The 23105-nt window shown below is 47.7% G+C and overlaps 1 protein-coding gene across 1 annotated transcript in view; it reads left to right on the top strand.

Annotated features, from left to right (window-relative positions):
- The window catches only part of LOC129475920 (dehydrogenase/reductase SDR family member on chromosome X), a 318446-nt gene that overhangs the window by 270809 nt on the left and 24532 nt on the right, over window positions 1-23105 (top strand). The window contains exon 6 of the mRNA XM_055269660.2: window positions 18921-19128. Within this exon, the coding sequence (XP_055125635.1) occupies window positions 18921-19128 (208 nt within the window). The remainder of the gene's footprint in view (window positions 1-18920; window positions 19129-23105) is intronic.

Genomic DNA, 23105 nt, shown 5'->3' with positions numbered 1-23105 from the left:
ACAGAGGTCAGACATAGAAAAGGAAAACAGATATATTTAAACCTTCTCTTGTGCCCCCATGGGAATGCCAGGCACTACATCTGCAGGCGGCATTGGTGTGGACTCCTGTCGACACGCAATGTACTGTCTGTCCATCGACAGGTCTCTTGTGAATTCCTCCTAACCCCGCCTTAAGGATAAAAACGGTTCCTCTGTGGGAATAATCATCTTAGTTTGTTTAAGCTGATACAAGAAAAATTGCAGCAGGCCGGGTGTGGTGGCTCACGCCTGTAATCCCAGCAGTTTTGGAGGCCAAGGCAGGTAGATCACAAGGTCAGGAGATCGAGACCATCCTGACCAACATGGTGAAACCCCGTCTCTATTAAAAATACAAAATTAGCTGGGCATGGTGGCGGGCGCCTGTAATCCCAGCTACTCGGGAGGCTGAGGCAGGAGAATTGCTGGAGCCCGGGAGGCGGAGGTTGTGGTGAGCCAAGATCACACCGCTGCACTCCAGCCTGAGTAACAACAGCAAAACTCTACCTCAAAAAAAAAAAGAAAAAGAAAAATTCCATAGTTTCGGTGGCTTATAAACAACACCCATTTATGTTTCACGGTTCTGGGGGCTGGAAGTCCAAGATCAAAGTGTGCCAGGGTCTGGCGAGAACCTGCTTCCTGGTTCACAGATGGCACCTTCTCACTGTGTCGTCAGGCAGTGGAAGGGGCGAGGGAGCTCTCTGGGGTCCCTTTTGTAAGCGCACTGATTCCATACTTGAGTCTCCCCCATCGTGACCTCATCACCTACCAAGGGCCTCACCTCCTAACACCATCTCACTGGGGATGAGGATTTCCACCTAGGAATTTGGAGACAGAGACAGTCAGAGCACACAGTAGGACTTGCCTTTGAATTTCTCTGCAGCCCTAAGATCACAAAGCGTTAACGCCACCCTCGGAAAGAACTGGCTGCTTGGCTGTGCCAGCATCAGATTTTGGGGCCAGCCTCTGGAATGTACAGCAGGGTGGGCGCCCTCCCCATCCCCAGGCCCTGCAGTACCCTCAGGACTGCGAGGAGGTGAGCCCAGGGGCACAGGCCCTGCCAGCTCCTAACGGTGCATTTCCCTGCACAGTGAGGGGCAGGATGTAACGAAGGGAGGGCCGCGGGGGCCTCCTAGGATACCTTGGCCCATCTGTTTTGTCGGATTGAGCTTCTGCATCTGTGAGCCTCTCTGCTGAAGGGTGTGGGATGAGGGAGACGGCCTTGATGGGATCCTGCATGAAGTGTGAACCCTGCCAGTCGTGGGAGGGAAGGAGCGAGGCTGGCCAGGACTTCATCTTCTCCGGGCAGCTGGGGAAGCACCAGGCTGTGCAGGGAAGGGCGGGTGAGAGGAATGCACGGAGAGCAGAGCTTGTGGCCAGGAGGGGCTGCTTCTCCTTCATGGTGCCCTGAGGAAGCAAGGGCATGTCTGCATGCCTGTGTGTACAGGTGAGATGTGTGTGCCAATGTGCACAGGTGAGGTGTGTACCAGTATGCACAGGTGAGGTGCATGCATGCCTGTATGCACAGGTGAGGTGTGTGTCCTGTGGGAACAGGTGAGGTCTTCGTGCCCATGGGCACATGTGAGGTGTGCTTGCCCGTGTACACAGGTGAGGTGTGTGTGCCAGTGTGCACAGGTGAGGTCTTCGTGCCTGTGTACACAGGTGAGGTGCGTGCCATTGTGCACAGATAAGGTGCATGAGTGCTCGTGTGCACAGGTGAGTTGTGTGCGTGCCAGTGTGCACAGGTGAGGTGTGTGTGCTGGCTGGGGCATTTCCTGTTTTCACACCCATGCATGACAGCACCCAGAGGAAGAAATGTGTGTTTCTCAGCTTTCTTCTCAGCTCAGGACTCTCTGCAGGATTGTGTAGCCCTCCTGCTTCGGGCTCCATGCTGAAGGGTTTGCCTGGACCCACTGGCAAGAACAGCCCTGCCGTGACTGGCTTCCCTGACTCCAGGCCTGAGGCTGGGCTGGGCGTGTGGGGGCCAGCCTTCCGTGATGCCCACTCGGGGCTCCACGCATGTGTGTGGTGCCTGCTGTATGGGAGGAGGGAACGAGGAGTCTTGGCACAGCCAGTAGCACTTGCTGCAGACACGACTCACTGAGCAAGGCAAGGCATGGGTTAGAGAACCTGGGAAACGTGAGCTGCCTTGGCAGGCATTGCCGCTTGCCAGAGACACACAGGAACACCCCTTCATCGTACAGCACCAGTGGAGGGCCGCCTGTCTGTTATTCTGAGAGCTCACTTTGGGGTTGATGTTGATCAAAGCAATCTGTTTTATTTACTCATTTTTTTTTGAGATGGAGTCTCCCTGTGTCTCCCAGGCTGGAGTGCAGTGGTGTGATCTCGGCTCACTGCAACCTCTGCCTCCTGGGTTCAAGCAATTGTCCTGCCTCAGCCTCCCGAGCAGCTGGGATTACAGGCAAGCCCCACCACATCCGGTTAATTTTTGTATTTTTAGTAGAGACAGGATTTTGCCACGTTGGTGAGGCTGGTCTCGAACTCCTGACCTCAGGTAATCCTCACGTCTCAGCCTCCCAAAGTGCGTGGATTACAGGCATGAGCCACCGTGCCCAGCCGAGATCTCTATTTTAAATAATGAAGATAAGCGGATCACATCCAGAACAACTCCACCCAACAGAAATGACAGCTACTTCCTAAACACTTTAGATGTTACAAAGCAGATTCATGCACTTAATAAGAATTGAGCCTCATTATCACCTGAAAAAGCTGAGGAAGCATATATTACCAAGTGCAATTAACAAGAGTTTTTATTCCTATAAAAACACATATTAAAGAAAGGCTTTGATGGTATTGCTTATATGCCATTAACTATTATTTTATTTTATTTTTTGAAAGAGACAAGTCTCACTCTGTTGCCCAGACTGGAGTGCAGTGGTGCTATCTGGGCTCGTTGCAACCTCTGCCTCCCGGGTTCCAATGATTCTCCCACCTCAGCCTCCCGAGTAGCTGGGATCACAGGCATGCACCACCACACCCTGCTAATTTTTGTATTTTTAGTAGAAACGGGGCTTCACCATGTTGGCCAGGCTGGAATCAAACTCCTGACCTCAAGTGATCTGCCTGCCTTGGCATCACAAAGTGCTGGGATTACAGGCATGAGCCACTGCACCCGACCGCCATTAACGCTTATCTGAAGAGTTATGTCCACATCCTGACTCCAAATACATATAACTGAGGCCTAATTTAGAAATAGGGTCTTTGCAGATGGAATTAAGTGAAGATGAGATCATTAGGGTGGACCCTTAATTCAATATGATGGATGGCTTTACAAGAAGTAGAAAATGCCTGGGCACACTGGCTCATCCCAGCACTTTGGGAGGCCAAGGTGAGTGGATCACCTGAGGTCAGGAGTTCGAGACCAGCCTGACCAATATGATGAAACCCCATCTCTACTAAAAATAGAAAAAATTAGCCGGGCATGGTGCCGCGCACCTGGAATCCCAGCTACTTGGGAGGCTGAGGCAGGAGAAGTGCTTAAACCTGGGAGGTGGAGGTTGTGGTGAGCTGAGATCGTGCCATTGCACTCCAGCCTGGGCAAGAAGAGTGAAACTCTGTCTCAAAAAAAAAAAAAAGTAGAAAATTTGGAGACAGAGACACAGAGAAGGCCACATGGAGATGGAGGCAGAGACTGGAGTGATGTGGCCACAAGCCCAGGGACGCCCGGAGCCCCCAGGAGGTGGGAGAGGCAGGAAGGACCCTCCCCTCTACCCTCACAGATACCCCACAGTAACATTCAATCAAACATCTAGGCACCCCATGATCCAGTCAATTTAACACATAATAGTAACTGTTCCGACCCCATTCTACATGTAAGAAGGGCCCTAATGACCCTAACGCCTAATGACAGGCGTTCTTGGAAAGAGACCAAAGAGGAGACAGACAGAGAGGAGGAGGCCCTGTGGAGACCGAGGCAGAGACAGGAGTGATCTGACGAAAGGGTCAGGGACGCCCGGAGCCCCCAGAAGCTGGGAGAGGCAGGAAGGATTCCTCCCCTAGAAGATCGTCCAGAGACAGCACGACCCTGTCCACTCCTGCATTTCAGACTTCTGGTCTCCAGAAGGCATCCATTCCCTGGATGAATTTCTGTGACTTTGAACCATCCAGTCTGTGCTCATTTGTTTGGACAATCCCAGGAAAGTAATACAGATTGCAAAGCAGATCAGGGAACTTCAGAGTCAAAGGGCTTGAGACCCAGAGCCAGCTCAGAGCTGGCTCTAACATTTTTTGTTTATTTATTTGTATTGTATTGTTTTATTTAATTTATATTATATATATATATATATATATATATATATATATATATATATATATATTTTTTTTTTTTTTTTTTTGAGATGGCGTCTTGCTCTGTCGCCCAGGCTGGAGTGCAGTGGTGTGATCTCAGCTCACTGCAACCTCTGCCTCCTGGGTTCAAGTGATTCTCCTGCCTCAGCCTCCCAAGTAGCTGGGATTATAGGTGTGCGTCACCACGCCCAGCTAATTTTTATATTTTTAGTAGAGACGGGGGTTCACCATGTTGGCCAGGATGATCTCCATCTCCTGACTTCGTGATCCTCCCACCTCGGCCTCCCAAAGTGCTGGGATGACAGGCTTGAGCCACCGCGCCCGGCCACTTCCCCGTATTTTTTTGAGACGTACAGTTCAACCCACACTACTTTTCTTTTCCTGTTCTCCTCCTTTGCTTCGCCAGTTTGATTATGTAAAATGAATATTGATGACAGGCGTTCACCTGAGCCACGTTTCATTTCTGTGTGATTACTCTGCAGAGGATGAGAGAGTGTTAACAGATGCCTCCTCTGAGCTTTCTGGAGACTGTTCTTTGTTGGCGGCACTGACTCTTTCCAAACAGGCCCCTTTTTTATCGTTCGTACCTTAGGAGTGACCTCGTAAAGGAGAGAACGTTGCCTTGCTGGGGCTGCCATAATAAAATACCATGGACCCAGTGGCTTAGACAGCAGACATTGATCCTCCCACAGCCCTGGAGGCTGGGGGTCCCAGATCAAGGTGTGGGCAGCGCTAGTTCCTCCTGAGGCCTCTCTTCTTGGGTTGTAGACGCTGTCTTCTCCCTGTGTCCTCACAGGGTCATCCCTCTGTGTGTGTCTGTGTCCTCATCTCCTCTTGTTATCAGATGTCTTAGTCCATCTCAGGCTATCACAGAATACCATAGACCGGGTACATTATAAACAACAGACATTATTCTCTCACAGCCCTGGATACTGGAAGTTTGAGATCCAGGTGTGGGCAGGGCTGGTTCCTCCTGAGGCCTCTCTCCTGGGCTTGGAGACTCCGTCTTCTCCCTGTGTCCTCACAGGGTCGTCCCTCTGTGTGTGTCTGTGTCCTCATATATCCTCCTCTTACGCGATGCCTTAGTCCACCTCAGGCTGCTATCACAGAATACCATAGACTGTGTAGCTTATAACAACAGACATTGATTCTTCCATAGTCTTGGAGGCTGGGAGTCTGAGATCCAGGTGTGGGCAGGGCTGGTTCCTCCTCAGGCCTCTCTCCTGGGCTTGGAGATGTCATCATCGCCCTGTGTCCTCACTTGGTTGTCCCTCTGTGTATGTCTGTGTCCTCATCTCCTCTTCTTATAAGAACCTCAGTCCTGTTGGATCAGGACCTACCCTAGTGACCTCATTTTACCTGAATCGCCTCTTTAAAGACCACATCTCCGGCTGGGCGCGGTGGCTCACGCCTGTCATCCCAGCACATCGGGAGGCTGAGGCGGGCGGATCACCTGAGGTCAGGAGTTCAAGACCAGCCTGGACAACACAGTGAAACCCCATCTCTACTTAAAAAAATACAAAATTAGCCAAACGTCATGGCAGGTGCCTGTAGTCCCAGCTACTTGGGAGGCTGAGGCAGGAGAATCGCTTGAACCCGGGAGGTGGAGGTTGCAGTGAGCCAAGATGACACCATTGCACTCCAGCCTTGGTGACAAGAGTGAAACTCTGTCTCAAAAAATAAAAATAAACAAATAAAAGGACTCTATCTCCAAATAAGTTCATCTTTCTGAGGTCCTCAGAGTTAGAACTTGATAGGAATCTGGGGAGACATAATTCAGTCCATGAGATACGCCCAGGTCCCCTTGGTAGAATAGAACATGCCTCAGCCAGGGTCTTCTGTATTGCCATAGGAGGAGCCGCTAGATGACCAGATGGTGGTAGGACAGCCAGATATTCCCACTCATGTGCAGTTGCCTGGATGTGTGTTCCCCGAATAATTGTGCATTGGGCCATTTGGCCGACCAGCTTCAGTTTTCTTGGTTAGCTCCATCTCCATCTCTCTGATTTTTCTGTTCTTGTGTCACCCCTGAATCACATATGACTGAAGTTCAGTAAATATACGGTGAGTGGGCCGGGCATGGTGGCTCACACCTGTCATCCCAGCACTTCGGGAGGCCAAGGCGGGTGGATCATAAGGTCAGGAGTTCAAGACCAGCCTGGCCAACATGGAGAACCCTCATCTCTACTAAAAATACAAAAATTAGCCGGGCATGGTGGCACATACCTGTAATCCCAGCTAGTCGAGAGGCTGAGGCAGGAGAATTGCTTCAACTGGGACTCGAAAGACGGAGGTTGCAGTGAGCCAAGATCACGCCACTGCACTCCAGCCTGGGCTACAAAGCAAGATTCTTTCTCAAAAAAGAAAAAAAAGAAAAGAAACGAAGATGCTCCCATTCTCAGACCATCCTCCAGATCTGCTAAACCCAAAGTTTGGAGAGCAGGGGTTGGCAAGGAGAAGGTCTTTGGGGGATTCTGATGCATGCTGAAATATGAGAACCACTTGAATATAAAATACACTGCTTTTTTTTTTTGTATGAAAGATGTGGTTCTTGGCTTTCGCCTGATATAATCATTGCCAGTAATTAGTGTTAATTGCCAAGATTGATTTACTGGCTTGGAAAATTAGCGTTCTTGTAAAGGAATAAATCACAACGTGGTAACATATTCCAAAAATCCAACAGAGTTTTTACACATGAGATAACCTGTCTCCTCAACTTGGCTGTACCAAATCATCCACATGGTGAAATAAATTTCAATGGAAAGCACTTTGGGAGGCCGAGGCGGGCGGATCACCTGAGGTCAGGAGTTCGAGACCAGCCTGGTCAACATGGCAAAACCCCGTCTCTACTAAAAATACAAAAGTTAGCCAGGCACGGTGGCACGTGCCTGTAATCTCAGCTACTCGGGAGGCTGAAGCAGGAGAATTGCTTGAACCTGGGAGGTAGAGGTTGCAGCAAGCCAAGATCATAGCACTGCACTCCAGCCCAGCCTGGGCAACAGAGCAAGACTCCCTCTCAAAAAAAAAAAAAGAAAAAAGAAAAAAAAAGGGCCAACACAGTGGCTCCCACCTGTAATCCCAGCACTATGGGAGGCTGAGAGGGGCAGATCACCAGGTCAGGAGATCAAGACCATCCTGGCTAACATGGTGAAACTCCGTCTCTACTAAAAATACAAAAATTAGCTGGGCGTGGTGGCGGGCACCTGTAGTCCCAGCTACTTGGAATGCTGAGGCAGGAGAATCACTTGAACCCGGGAGGCGGAGGTTGCAATGAGCCGAGATTGCTCCACTGCACTCCAGCCTAGCAACAGAGGGAGACCCTGTCTCAAAAAAAAAAAAAAGACCTCTCTTTATTCACAGTATTTTCTGAGTTCCTGGTGGGCGGATCGTTATCAAGAATATTAAATGTAGATGATAGTTATCAAGAATATTAAACGTAGATATCGTAGAAAGAATGTAATGGAGTTGTTTGTACTGCCAAAGGGAAAATTCAATTTAGACATGACGGATTGTTACAACACTTACAAATGTATTGGATACCACCCGTACTTGCTCATTAAAACAGTGATTGTCATCAGGTTTAATGAGCACTGGAAAAATAGCTCCAGTCAACTAGGTTATGAGCAGTCGATTGAGTTTCCGTACTTTCACTGGCAATTTGATTATGCATTAATGTCCTGCAATGGAAATACATTGCAATGCAACGGATTCATAGGAAGTTAACATAAAAAACTCAATTGTCTTTGCTTCTACACAAGTACCTCTCAAAGTGGATAAAAATCAGTGCAAAAACTGCCTGTTGATCCATATAAAAGGACACTGCCTGCGGAGGCTGGGTGGTGGGACACCGAGATATGACACGTGTACATCCTACATTATCCATCACAATAACTTATAAAGGGCTCCTTTCTTTTTTTTTTTTTTTTTTGAGACGGAGTCTTCCTCTGTCGCCCAGGCTGGAGTGCAGCCGTGTGATCGCGGCTCACTGCAAGCTCTGCCTCCCGGGTTCACGCCATTCTCCTGCTTCAACCTCCCGAGTAGCTGGGACCACAGGCGCCCGCCAACACGCCCGGCTAATTTTTTTTGTATTTTTAGTAGAGACGGGGTTTCACCGTGTTAGCTGGGATGGTCTCGATGTCCTGACTTTGTGATCCACCCACCTCGGCCTCCCAAAGTGCTGGGATTACAGGCATGAGCTATTGCGCCCGGTCTTATGAACACTCAAAGTATGTTCAGTCTTCATGATTTTTAATAACGAGAGTAATGCTTTATATAATCAGCAAAAAATAGAGAACTCAAATACCCTTTTCTCAGGTCCAGATTTAGCAGCAAGTGGCTTTTGTTCAGTTTCTTATTCAACAAGAAATCTCATTTAATGATTTTTGTTTTGTTTTGTTTTTTTGAACAGAGTGTCCCTGTCTCGCTCAGGCTGGAGTGCCGCAGCACCATATTGGCTGACTGCCATGTCCGCCTCCCAGGCTGGAGTGCGGCGGCGCCATCTTGGCTGACTGCCATGTCCGCCTCCCAGGCTGCAGTGCGGCGGCGCCATCTTGGCTGACTGCCATGTCCGCCTCCCAGGCTGCAGTGCGGCGGCGCCATCTTGGCTGACTGCCATGTCCGCCTCCCAGGCTGCAGTGCGGCGGCGCCATCTTGGCTGACTGCCATGTCCGCCTCCCAGGCTGCAGTGCGGCGGCGCCATCTTGGCTGACTGCCATGTCCGCCTCCCAGGCTGCAGTGCGTCGGCGCCATCTTGGCTGACTGCCATGTCCGCCTCCCAGGTTGGAGCGCTGCGGCGCCATCTTGGTTCGCTGCTATGTCCGGCTCACTGCCATGCCCACCTCTCAGGCTGGAGTGTGGTGGCGCCATCTTGGCTCGCTGCCATGTCTGCCTCCCAGGCTCAAATGATCTTCCACCTGAGCTTCACAACTAGCTGGGACTACAGGTGTGCTTTACCACACCCAGCTACTTTTTGTTTTTTTTTGTAGAGATAGGGTCTTACTATACTGCCCAGGCTGGTCTCGAACTCGTGGACTCAAGCAACCTGCCTGTCTTAGTCTCTGTAAGTGCTCAGATTACATGCGTGAGCCACCATGCCCGACCTAATATCAAGCACTTGTGTCAGTCCTTAGGGCTTCATTTACAAACCTTAATGGGCATGTCCTCCCGCATATTTCTTTCATTCATTCATTTCATGCATTCATTCTTTCCCATTTCTGGTGTGGATATTTCTTCATCCCTAACCCTTACCCCAGGGAATCTCTCCTGAAACTACGTGCCCCTCTTGGATTTCTTTCTTCACCTCCTGTAGAGAAATGTATTGGCTTTTCCCCTGCCCCCACACCGTATTTTTAAACAATCTTAGTTCTCTCTTCTCCAGCTACTGTGTAAAACCGTAATTACAGAACCAACCCCTCCATTTACTCTGGAAAAATCTGCCTTTGGATGATGCATTTTCTACTTTTTCAAGTAAACATTCCTCTTACCCATCAATCAAATGCTGGAGATTCAGAACCGAATGCTTGTAGCTTATATTTAAAAGACGCTTATGCCAGCAGGAAAGCCAGTCGTTGCCTCTGTGCACTTAATAACTATCTGTTTCCTGGACTCTTCTCTTCCCCTGGGGTGAGGAGATTGGAGAAGTTTGCCTTGAAAAGATAACTTGGCAGTAATTGGGGGTTTACAGTTTATCTTGGATCAGAGATGGGACTTGAGCTCTGAACTACTCAATTTCCCTGTCTTAATTTTTCCAGTCTCTTAAATTTCTATTATTTATTTATTTATTTTTGAGACAGAGGTTTGCTCTTGTCATCCAGGCTGGAGTGCAATGGCGTGATCTCAGCTCACTGCAACCTCCACCTCCAGGATTCAAGGATTCTCCTGCCTCAGCCTCCCGAGTAGCTGGGATTACAGGCACCTGCCACCACGACCGGCTAATTTTTGTATTTTTAGTAAAGACGGGGTTTCACCATGTTGGCCAGGCTAGTTTTGAACTCCTGGTCTCAGGTGATCCACCCACCTCAGCATCCCAAAGTTGTGGGATTACAGGCATGAACCACCGTGCCCGGCCAGTTCTTCCAGTCTCTTTATTACGTAGTCAGCCTTTCCAATCCCCTCCTACCCCACCCCAACCCCCAAAAAGTTATGTTTTGATTGTTTATTATCTTGCAGAGTCTCCATGGCTAAGGACCCCCTTGTCACCCTTTCTGTCCTGCCCTTATTTATTTCTAAGGCAGCAGACCTGAGGTTTATTTTCCAGCAGAAATTGCATAGACCTCAGGTCTGTTTGAAATGCTTGTTCCCCAGTGCCATAAAGAAATAGCACTTGAATATTAATTTCCTCAGCAAGGCCACTTTTTTACTTTCAGCAGAAAGGGTACACTCTCCAGCAGTTTTGCCATGAGAGTACAGCGAACGACGGGGACAGGGTCATTTGTAACTTGACGCATCCACCCTCCTGCTGTGTCCGGTTTCCATTGGCTGGAAGAGGACCTCACGTTCTGTATTTGTCCCGATTGGCCAGCAACTTGGAACTTTTTAAAAGAGGCAAAGGCAGAGGAGAACAAAGGAAGGAGGAAGTACCTTGTGGAATGCTGAGAAAGGTAAAAGCACTTTTAAATAAAGAAGAGGAACAGGCTATGACGTAATGCTTGCTTGGGTCAGTATAAGCATGCCAGGGCTGATGTTTAGGCTAAATTGTGGGAGCTAAGAGCATAAAGTACATTGATTTCTTTATCATGGCTAGCAGATATTTAAGAATGTTAGCACAAGTCTTTGAATAAAGTTTGCTTCTCAGAGAAGTTACTATTTATTCCTAATTAGATGGGGAGGGAAGTCTTTGAACAGGAACCTTTATTTTTTACAGGCCCAATGTCAGATTTTGGTGTGTGGCTTTCTGCTACCCATGGCTGCGTGATGAGACAGCGGCTGGAGGCAGAACTGAGCCCCTGGAGGGATTAATGAGGGAGTCACTTGTCCTCATGCAAGCATTCAAACATGCCTTTTGCACAACGGCAAGGGACATCTCAGAAAATCTCAGCTGCAGGGTGCGATTTCCCCGGTACGAGCTTTCCAAGCTGTGTGATCCACTGTCTTTGGTTACATGAAGATGGGAGAATTGCTCAGTTGCTAAGATCACAGTGTTGGGGCTCAGAAAACAATCCCCTAAATTTTTCAGAGGCATTAGAACCAGAGAAACTCTGCCATCTTGAATAGGGGCTGTGTAACATGAGGCTGAGACCTGCTGGGCTGCCTTCCTTGGAGATGTATGAGGCCTTCTAAGTCACAGGATGACAGAGGAGATCAGCACAAGACACAGGTCACAGAGCCCCTGCTGATAAACCAGGTTGTGGTAAAGCCAGCCAAATCCCACCAAAACCAAGATGGCGACAAGAGTGACCTGTGGTCATCCTCTCTGGTCCTGATACACTGATTCTAATGCATTAGCTGCTAAGAGACGGTTTACAGATGCCATGACATGGTCATTCAGCTCCAGGAATTGGACACCCCGTTCCCAGAAAACTCACAAGTAACCCACCCCTTGTTTAGCGCATCATCAAGAAATAACCATAAAAATGGGCCATCAGCAGCTCTCGGGGATGCTCCATCTATGGAGTACACATTCTTTATTCTTCTACTTTCATAATCTTGCTTTCACTTTATGGACCCACTCGGAATTCTTTCTCACAAGATCCAAGAAGCTTTTCAAACCCCTGAAAGGATCAGGTGATCCACCCGCCTCTACCTCCCAAAGTGCTGCTGGGATTACAGATGTGAGCTACTGGACCCAGCCGGAAAAGACTTTTTGAATCAATTTTTAATTTTTTTATTTTTTTGAGACGGAGTCTCACTCTGTCACCCAGGCTGGAGTGCAGTGGCGCAATCTCGGCTCACTGAAATCTCCACCTCCTGGGTTCAAGGGATTCTCCTGCGTCAGCCTCCCGAGTAGCTGGGATTACAGACATGCGTCACCACTCCTGGCTAATTTTTTGTATTTTTAGTAGAGATGGGGTTTCACCGTGTTCACCAGGATGGTCTCGATCTCCTGACCTCATGATCCACCTGCCTCGGCCTCCCAAAGTCCTGGGATTACAGACATGAGCCACTGTGCCCGGCCCAAGGTTTAATTTTTTAAGATCAATTTCAAGCAGTGGTGTTAGTAAAAGATATTCACAGGCCAGGTGTGATGGCTCACACCTGTAATCTCAGCACTTTGGGAGGCCAAGGCGGGCAGTTCACTTGAAGTCAGGAGTTTGAGACTGGCCAACACAGCGAAACCCCATCTCTACTGGAAATACAAAAATTAGCCGGGCGTGGTGGTGGGTGCCTGTAGTCCCAGTTACTTGGGAGGCTGAGGCAGGAGAATCGCTTGAACCTGGGAGGTGGAGGTTGCAGTGAACTGAGATTGCGCCACTACACTCCAGCCTAGGCTACAGAGCGAGACTCTGTCTCAAAAAAAAAAAAAAAAAAAAACACAAAAAGGGCCGGGCGTGGTGGCTCACGTCGGTCATCCCAGCACTTTGGGAGGCAGAGGCGGGTGGATCATGAGGTCAGGAGATCTAGACCATCCTGGCTAGCACGGTGAAACCCCGTCTCTACTAAAAATAATAAAAAAAAAAATTAGCCGGGCATGGTGGCGGGCGCCTGTAGTCCCAGCTACTCAGGAGGCTGAGGCAGGAGAATGGCGTGAACCCAGGAGGGGGTGGTTGCAGTGAGTCAGGATTGTGCCACTGTACTCTAGCCTGGGCGACAGAGCAAGACTCTGTCTTAAAAAAAAAAAAAAAAAAAAAGATTTATGATTTTAAAGATTGAGTTGCATGTTGTGAAGTTGCCCTCCCAAAAGATGTACAAGTGTATGTGCACGCCCTTCCTTTGGTTTTCTGGCCAATTTTCCCCATGTTCTTCCAGTGGACATGATGACTTCTCAGAACATTGCCAGTGTGATGGGAAAAGAGGTGGAGGGTCATTCCTTCTGAAGATTTGCTGAAAAATCAACTTGCAAAAGCAGATGAATAGGAGAAAAGGCATACAAAGTTTACTCCATGTATACATACAGGAGCCTTCAGAGGGAAGACCAGCAGATACAGGGGAAACTGTCTATTTTTATGCTTAGGTTCAACGAAGTCTGAACAAAATCCATGTAGGATTGGAGGAAAAGGGTCTGATCTAAGGCTGATGGTCTGAGTGGGGAAACACAGGCAGGCCTGTCTGTCTAGATTTTTTTGGCCTCTGTGAGCAGTGCGCCTTCCTTCTGGGGGTGGGGCGGGACCCTCTGGGAAGGGGGTCGTAGAACCTACATTCAAACAAGGCAGGTCAGGGAATTTCTCTTTTTTTTTTTTTTTTTTTTTTTTTTTTTTTTTTTTTTGAGACAGAGTCTTGTTCTTGTCGCCCTGGCTGGAGTGCAATGGCGTGATCTTGGCTCATTGCAGCCTCCACCTTCCGGGTTCAAGCAATTCTTCTGCCTCAGCCTCCTGAGTAGCTGGGACTACAGGTGCCCACCACCACACTCGGCTAATGTTTGTATTTTCTTTTTTCTTTTTTTTTTTTTTTTTTTTGAGACAGAGTCTTGCTCTGTCGCCCAGGCTAGAGTGCAGTGGCGCGATCTCAGCTCACTGCGAGCTCCGCCTCCCGGGTTCACACCATTCTCCTGCCTCAGCCTCCGAATAGCTGGGACTAGAGGTTCCCGCCACCATGCCCGGTTAATTTTTTGTATTTTTAGTAGAGACGGGGTTTCACCATGTTAGCCAAGATGGTCTCGATCTCCTGACCTCGTGGTCCGCCCACCTTGGCCTCCCAAAGTTCTGGGATGACAGGCGTGAGCCACCATACCTGGCCTAATGTTTGTATTTTCAGTAGAGATGATGTTTCACTGTGTTGGGCAGGCTGGTCTCAAACTCCTGACCTCAAGTGATCCACCTGCCTCGGCCTCCCAAAGTGCCGGGATTATAGCCGTGAGCCACCGTGTCATGCTAGGAAATTTCTTTATGGCCAATTTTTATATACTCAGGGTGGAGGGAATGTTAGAGTCCTATTTATAGGGTTTCTGGCTGGCCTTGGGGGAAAGGTGCTTTGCTTTCTGGGACCCGCCTTGGGGAAGAAGGATTCCAGTTTCTGTGGTGCCCTTGGGGCGAAATGGGTCTGAGAGACAGGAGGGTGGGAGAAGGTCAGAGAGAAAGATTTGCTTCTGATGCTGCTTCTGAGGTGTTCATTTTAGATTATTGTCCTCTGAACCCCAACATAGGCATGCATTATTGGTTTTGTTATTTATTTTATGAAAAAATGAATACATGAATATAGAGGGTATCTTTTTTTTTTATAGTTTCAGGGTCTGCTCTGTAAGTGTAATATTCTACTTTTCATCTGGAAAATATAGTATATATTGGGCATTTTATAACAGGGAGAGGACGTTTAGAAAGCAACATCAGGGCTGGGTACGGTGGCTCACGCCTGTCATCCCAGCACTTTGGGAGGCCAAGGCGTGCGGATCACTTGGGGTCAGAAGTTTGAGACCAGCCTGGCCAACCCGATGAAACCCCATCTCTACTAAAAATGCAAAAATTATCTAGGTGTGGTGGTGGGCGCCTGTAATCCCAGCTACTCAGGAGGCTGAGGCAGGAGAATTGCTTGAACCCGGGAGACAGAGGTTGCAGTGAGTCGAGACGGCGCCACTGTACTCCAGCCTGGTGACAGAGCGAGACTCCGTCTCAAACAACAACAAAAACAAGCAACATCAGGCTCTGTTCCCCAGTGATACCATTTATGTTTACACTGTTTGCTTTCTGTATTTCTCATTTGCTTTATCTTTTTGGTTTTCTTTTATGTGTTTTCCTTGGGAAAGCGTTCTCATTTTTCTTCTCCAGATCCTTAGGTCAAAGTTTACTTCATTTATTTCAATTTTCTATTCTTTCTTTCTTTTTTTTTTTTTTTTTTTTTTTTGAGACAGAGTTTTGCTCTGTTGCCCAGGCTGGAGTGCAGTGGCATGATCTCCTGTCACTGCAACCTCTGCCTCCCGGGTTCACGCCATTCTCCTGCCTCAGCCTCCCAAGTAGTTGGGACTACAGGCGCCCACCACCATGCCCGGCTAATTTTTTGTATTTTTAGTAGAGATGGGGTTTCACCATGTTAGCCAGGATGGTCTCAAACTCATGACCTGGTGATCTGCCCGCCTCAGCCTCTCAAAGTGCTGGGATTACAGGCGTGAGCCACTGCACCCGACCCTCTTTTGTATTCTTATTTAGGAACAGCCTTTGTTGGTAAGAGGCATTGGATTTCCACTGATGCTTTTTCTGAAATGCATATGATGACGATGTCTTTCTTTTAATCTTTTGAATGTGTTAAACATTCTTTTAGGCTTTTTGATCTTATCGTTATTTATTTAGCATAAATATCATGCTGATATTAAAAATATATCTGAGATGGCTTTGTGAACTCTGAAAATTTGAGGCAGGTCTCCGTTAATTTAGAAAGTTTGTTTTGCCAAATTTAAGGACATGCACCTGTGACATTAGTCTCAGAAACTCCTGGTAACGTGTGCAATGTGGTCAGGTCACAGCTTGTTTTTTTTGTTTGTGTTTTTTTTTTTTTTTTTTTTTTTTTTTTTTTTTTTTTTTTGAGATGGAGTCTCACTCTCTTGCCCAGGCTGGAGTGCAGTGGTGCAGTCTCAGCTTACTGCACACTCTGCCTCCCAGGTTCAAGCAATTATCCTGCCTCAGCCTCCCGAGTGGCTGGGACTGCAGGCACATGCCACCGTGCCTGGCTAATTTTTTAATTTTTTTTTTAGTAGAGACAGGGTTTCACCATGTTGGGCAGCCTGGTCTCAAACTCCTGACCTTGTGATCCGCCCACCTTGGCCTCTCAAAGTGCTGGGATTACAGGCGTGAGCCACTGCGTCTGGCCACAGCTTGGTTTTATACATTTTAGGGAGATAGGAGACATCAATCAATATATGTAAGAGCTACGTTGGGGTGGGTGCAGTGGCTCACGCCTGTAATCCCGGCACTTTGGGAGGCCGAGGCAGGTGGATCACCTGAGGTCAGGGGTTAGAGACCAGCCTGGCCAACATGGTGAAACCCCATCTTTACTAAAAATACAAAAAATCAGCCGGGTATGGTGGCAGGCGCTGGTAATCCCAGCTACTCGGGAGGCTGAGGCAGGAGAATGGCTTGAACCCGGGAGGCAGAGCTTGCAGTGAGCCGAGATCGCACCACTGCACTCCAGCCTGGGCAACATGAGCAAAAGTCTGTCTCAAAAAAATAATAATAAGAAGTACAGTCCTTGAAAGGCAGGGACAACTAGAAGCGGGGGGGGGCTTCCAGCTCACAGGTAGGTGAGACAGAGATGGTTGCATTCTTTTGGGTTTGTGATGAGCCTTCCCAAAGGAGGTGATGAGATATGCATCTGTCTCAGAGCACAGGGGTGACTTTGAACAGAATGGGAGGCAGGTTTGCCTTCAGCAGGTTCCAGCTGGACTTTTCCTTTGAGCTTCCTGCTTTTGGGGTGCCCAGATATTTTCCTTTCACAGCTTCCATCAGAATACATATACCATGTGGTTAATTCAGAAAATTAGGCCGGGCGCGGTGGCTCACACCTGTAATACGAGCACTTTGGGATGCCGAGGCGGGTGGATCCACCAGGTCAGGAGATCAAGACCATCCTGGCTAACATGGCGAAACCTCGTCTCTACCAAAAATACAAAAAATTAGCCAGGCGGGTGACAGGTGCCTGTAGTCCCAGCTACTTGGGAGGCTGAGGCAGGAGAATGACTTGAATCTGGGAGGTGGAGCTTGCAGTGAGCCGAGATCATGCCACTGCACTCCAGCCGGGGCGACAGAGCAAGACTGTGTCTCAAAGATAAATAAAAATAAAATTAAAAAATATATATATCTAAAAGAAGCAAGAGATATGAACCTTCAGCCACCTTGAAATGTCATGATAATTGTGTAGCAAATTGATCATCTCTGGGCATCCTTGGAGCGTAGAGGAAAGAAAAACATTATTGCTCAAATACTTCTTGTCTGATTGAAAAGAACTATGAGGCCGATTCTAGGGCCAACGATCTATTCCTAGCATGAAATTCTAAAAGCACTCTATGGTGGTTGTGTGCCTTCAAGGGACGTTATGTAACAATGCAAATAACATCTCTTTAAAAAGTATTTCTAAGGCATACATAGAAAAAGTAGAAAATATTTACAGGAGCAAAGCTGGAAACAGCCAGTTTTCTGTGTTTCTGGTGATTGAGGTTACCAGAAAGAGAGAGAAAGAGAGGGACGCTTCTCACTTTACCACGGTTATCAGATCGATTTTTATCACTGTGTCCTGTGATACTAAAACGTTTCTCTAAACTGCTTGAACCAAGGTGCAAAGAGTTTAACGTGTGCTTAGCACACTACAGAGCTTGCAATAGATGTGAGGAAAATTCTTGATAGCTTGGTAAGTTTGCCAAATTGCTGTGTGGTTGTCTTTTATGATTTGGGACTCATCAAGAAGACCACATGTGGCCAGGCACGGTGGCTTATGCCTGTCATCCCAGCACTTTGGGAGGCCAAGGAGGGTGGATCACTGGAGGTCAGGAGTTCGAGACCAGCCTGGCCAACATGGTGAAACACCATCTGTACTAAAAATACAAAAAATTAGCCGGGCGTGGTGATGGGAGCCTGTAATCCCAGATACTCTGGAGGCTGAGGCACGGGATTCGCTTGAACCCGGGAGGCGGAGGTTGCGCCACTGCACTCCAGCCTGGGTGACAGAATCTGTCTCAAAAAAAGCACGGTGGCTCCTGCCTGTAATCCCAGCACTTTGGGAGGCTGAAGTGGGTGGGTAACTTGAGGTCAGGAGTTCAAGACCAGCCTGGCCAACATGGTAAAACTCCCGTTTTTTTTTTTTTTTTGAGACGGAGTCTTGCTCTGTCGCCCAGGCTGGAGTGCAGTGGCGCAACCTCGGCTCACTGCAAGCTCCGCCTCCCGGGGTCGCGCCATTCTCCTGCCTCAGCCTCTCTGAGTAGCTGGGACTACAGGCACCCGCCACCACGCCCGGCTAATTTTTTTGTATTTTTAGTAGAGACGGAGTTTCACCGTGGTCTCGATCGCCTGACCTCGTGATCCGCCCGCCTCAGCCTCCCAAAGTGCTGGGATTACAAGCGTGAGCCACCGCGCCCGGCCAAAACTCCCGTTTTTACTGCAAATACAAAAAATTAGGGTGCAGTGGCGGGCGCCGGTAGTCCCAGCTACTGGGGAGGCTGAGGCAGGAGAATTGCTTGAACTGGGCAGGTGGAGGTTGCAGTGAGCTGAGATTGCACCACTGCACTCCAGCCTGGGCGACAGAGTGAGACTCTATCTGAAAAATAAATAAAAATAAAAAATTAGTAACATAATTTAACACTTCTGACCCCAATACAATTAAGGGATGAGTTTGTAATAAAAAGGTGAACTAGAAAAGTCCACACGCATTGGAAAACTGGCCAACAGAGGGCATAATCACACATGGTTCTAGGGGAGGTGGCTGCATATAGACATGGCCGTGGCCGCAGGTACAGATGCTGCCAGCGTGAAGCACTTAGGCGTGAATGCCATCAGCCTCTTACACCTTCTCCTGCTTGCCCACAGTGCCTGCTACTCACCCCACACAGCCTACGCCCAGAGCAAACTGGCCCTTGTCCTGTTCACCTACCACCTCCAGGGGCTGCTGACGGCTGAGGGAAGCCACGTGACCGCCAATGTGGTGGACCCCGGGGTGGTCAACACGGACCTCTACCGGCATGTGTTCTGGGGCACCCGTCTGGTGAAGAAGCTTCTCGGCTGGTTGCTTTTCAAGGTAAGCTCCTTCTGCTTCTCTGATTCACGGCTATACCTGAAGATGCTACAGGAAAGGGGGTCCCCAATCCAGACCCCAAGGGAGGGTTCTTGGATCTCGTGCAAGAAAGAATTCAGGAGGTGTCTGCGGTGCGAAGCGGAAGCAAGTTTACTGAGGAAGTAGAGGAATAAATGAATGGCTCCTCCACAGAGCATCCCCAACAGCTGCTCATTGGCCATTTTTATGGTTATTTCTTGATGATATGCTAAACGAGGGGTAGATTATTCATGCCTCCCCTTTTTAGACCATATAATATAGGGTCACTTCCTGGTGTTGCCATGGTATTTGTAACTGGCGCTGGCGGAAATGTAGCCGTGACGACAGCCAGAGGTCACTCTCGTCGCCATTTTGCTTTTTGTGGGTTCTGGCCGGCTTCTTCACTGCAGCCTGTTGTATCAGCTAGGTTTTTATGACCTGTACCTTGTACCAACCTCTTATCTCATTCTGCGACTTAGCATGCCTTAACCGTTAGGGAATGCAGCCCAGTAGGTCTCAGCCTCATGTTACCCAGCCCCTATTCAAGATGGAGTCACTCTGGTTCAAACACCTGTGACACAACCACTTCCAGGCTGCGTGTGCGGTGTTGGGTGCTTGGATTCGGTGATTTATTTGTACATTCTCACCCCAAAGCCTTGGTTGTCTGTGAGCTCGGTGGGTGACGCTGCATAGCTATGTAGTGCCCATAAATGAATCTTCTTAGGAGCTGGAGACCCTTTGGGGATGCTGTGGTAGGGGCCAAGGGAAAAACATCCCCCTTTGCCATTTGAAGGTTTGCTGAAAAATCAACGCACAAAATACAGTTTCCCTTATTGAAAGATGAATAAAGGAAATGACAGGCAAATGTATTCCCATACATGGAGGAGAATGTCAGAGGAATTGCCCCATTACACAAGGGGATACAGACACTTGTCTCCTCTTCTTAGGGGAAAGGGAGTGGGGAATTTGGGGGGAATATAGGATTCCAAAGAGTAAATGATTTTTAAGAGAAGTCAATGGGTTTGAACAATGTACAGTGGCCCGAAAACAGATAATGTTTTTTGTTATTGTTGTTTGTTTGCTTGTTTTTTTTTGAGACGGAGTTTTGCTCTGTGTTGCCCAGGCTGGAGTGCAGTGGCGGGACCTCTGCCCAGTGCAACCTCTGCCTCCCGGGTTCAAGCCATTCTCCTGCCTCAGCCTCCCGAGTAGCTGGGATTACAGGCATGTGACACCACGCCCGGCTAATTTTGTATTTTTAGTAGAGACGGGGTTGCACCATGCTGGCCAGGCTGGTCTGAAACTCCTGACCTTAGGTGATCTGCCCGCCTTGGCCTCCCAAAGTGCTGGGATGACAGGCATGAGCCGCTGTGCCTGGCCTCAGATAATGGTTTATGACCAGTCTGTGCAGGGACAGAGGCTGTTGAGCCTGCAGAACAGACAGTGGTTTATGAGGAGTCTCTGCAGGGCTATTGACGGACATCAGTCTTTCCTCCCGCGATGCAGGTTCAGAAACTTAGGGAAGGGGACACTGGTCATTTTTCTTTCTTTGATGTGTCCAGACTTCAGGGAACTTCAGAGAACAACTTTATCCTGTACATCGGGAGACACAGAGGAACCAGGAGGGGGAGGTCAAAGAGATCTTGAGGCTTCTTCAGTTCAGCAGGACAAAGCACCATACTTTGGGGTATTGGTTTTTAAGACCCAGCAACTGAATGCTCCCACATTTTTTTTTTTTGGTTTTTTATTTTCTTTTTTTAGTTTTTTTTTTTACTATTATTCTTTAGGTTTTAGGGTACATGTGCACAATGTGCAGGTTTGTTACATATGTATCCATGTGCCATGTTGATTTCCTGCACTCATTAACTCGTCATTTAGCATTAGGTATATCTCCTAATGCTGTCCCTCCCCGCTCCCCTAACCCCACAACAGTCCCCGGAGTGTGATGTTCCCCTTCCTGTGTCCATGAGTTCTCATTGTTCAATTCCCACCTATGAGTGAGAACATGCGGTGTTTGGTTTTTTGTCCTTGTGATAGTTTACTGAGAATGATGGTTTCCAGTTTCATCCATGCCCCTACCAAGGGCATGAACTCATCATTTTTTATGTCTGCATAGTGTTCCATGGTGTATATGTGCCACATTTTCTTAATCCAGTCTATTGTTGTTGGACATTTGGGTTGGTTCCAACTCTTTGCTATTGTGAATAGTGCCACAATAAACATACGTGTGCATGTGTCTTTATAGCAGCATGATTTATAGTCCTTTGGGTATATACCCAGTAATGGGATGGCTGGGTCAAATGGTATTTCTAGTTCTAGATCCCTGAGGAATTGCCACACTGACTTCCACAATGGTTGAACTAGTTGACAGTCCCACCAACAGTGTAAAAGTGTTCCTATTTCTCCACATCCTCTCCAGCACCTGTTGTTTCCTGATTTTTTAATGATGGCCATTCTAACTGGTGTGAGATGGTATCTCACTGTGGTTTTGATTTGCATTTCTCTGATGGCCAGTGATGATGAGCATTTCTTCATGTGTTTTTTTGGCTGCATAAATGTCTTCTTTTGAGAAGTGTCTGTTCATGTCCTTCGCCCACTTTTTGATGGGGTTGTTTGTTTTTTTCTTGTAAATTTGTTTGAGTTCGTTGTAGATTCTGGATATTAGCCCTTTGTCAGATGAGTAGGTTGCAAAAATTTTCTCCCATTCTGTAGGTTGCCTGTTCACTCTGACGGTAGTTTCTTTTGCTGTGCAGAAGCTGTTTAGTTTAATTAGATCCCATTTGTCAATTTTGGCTTTTGTTGCCATTGCTTTTGGTGTTTTAGACATGAAGTCCTTGCCCACGCCTATGTCCTGAATGGTATTGCCTAGGTTTTCTTGTAGGATTTTAATGGTTTTAGGTCTAACATGTAAGTCTTTAATCCATCTTGAATTAATTTTTGTATAAGGTGTAAGGAAGGGATCCAGTTTCAGCTTTCTACATATGGCTAGCCAGTTTTCCCAGCACCATTTATTAAATAGGGAATCCTTTTCCCATTTCTTGTTTTTGTCAGGTTTGTCAAAGATCAGATAGTTGTAGATATGTGGCATCATTTCTGAGGGCTCTGTTCTGTTCCATTGATCTATGTCTCTGTTGTGGTGCCAGTACCATGCTGTTTTGGTTACTGTAGCCTTGTAGTATAGTTTGAAGTCAGGTAGCATGATGCCTCCAGCTTGGTTCTTTTGGCTTAGGATTGACTTGGCGATGCGGGCTCTTTTTTGGTTCCATATGAACTTTAAAGTAGTTTTTTCCAATTCTGTGAAGAAAGTCATTGGTAGCTTGATGGGGATGGCATTGAATCTATAAATTACCTTGGGCAGTATGGCCATTTTCACGATATTGATTCTTCCAACCCATGAGCATGGAATGTTCTTCCATTTGTTTGTATCCTCTTTTATTTCATTGAGCAGTGGTTTGTAGTTCTCCTTGAAGAGGTCCTTCACATCCCTTGTAAGTTGGATTCCTAGGTATTTTATTCTCTTTGAAGCAATTGTGAATGGGAGTTCACTCATGATTTGGCTCTCTGTTTGTCTGTGATTGGTGTACCAGAATGCTTGTGATTTTTGTACATTGATTTTGTATCCTGAGACTTTGCTGAAGTTGCTAATCAGCTTAAGGAGATTTTGGGCTGAGACAATGGGGTTTTCTAGATATACAATCATGTCATCTGCAAACAGGGACAATTTGACTTCCTCTTTTCCTAATTGAATACCCTTTATTTCCTTCTCCTGCCTGATTGCTCTGGCCAGAACTTCCAGCACTATGTTGAATAGGGAATGCTCCCACATTTCTGCAATGATCTTCGTTGTCATGATGCGTTATCTTCTTAAGCACTGCAAGATTTCATGCCCCAGCCATTCCCTTGAGTCTTTTTGTTTGTTTGTTTGAGATGGAGTCTAGCTGTGTCACCCAGGCTGGAGTGCTGTG

This window comes from Symphalangus syndactylus, chromosome Y (assembly GCF_028878055.3).
Source record: "Symphalangus syndactylus isolate Jambi chromosome Y, NHGRI_mSymSyn1-v2.1_pri, whole genome shotgun sequence".
In the NCBI taxonomy this organism is placed as follows: Eukaryota; Metazoa; Chordata; class Mammalia; order Primates; family Hylobatidae; genus Symphalangus; species Symphalangus syndactylus.
This window is presented reverse-complemented; position numbering and strand designations above follow the sequence as displayed.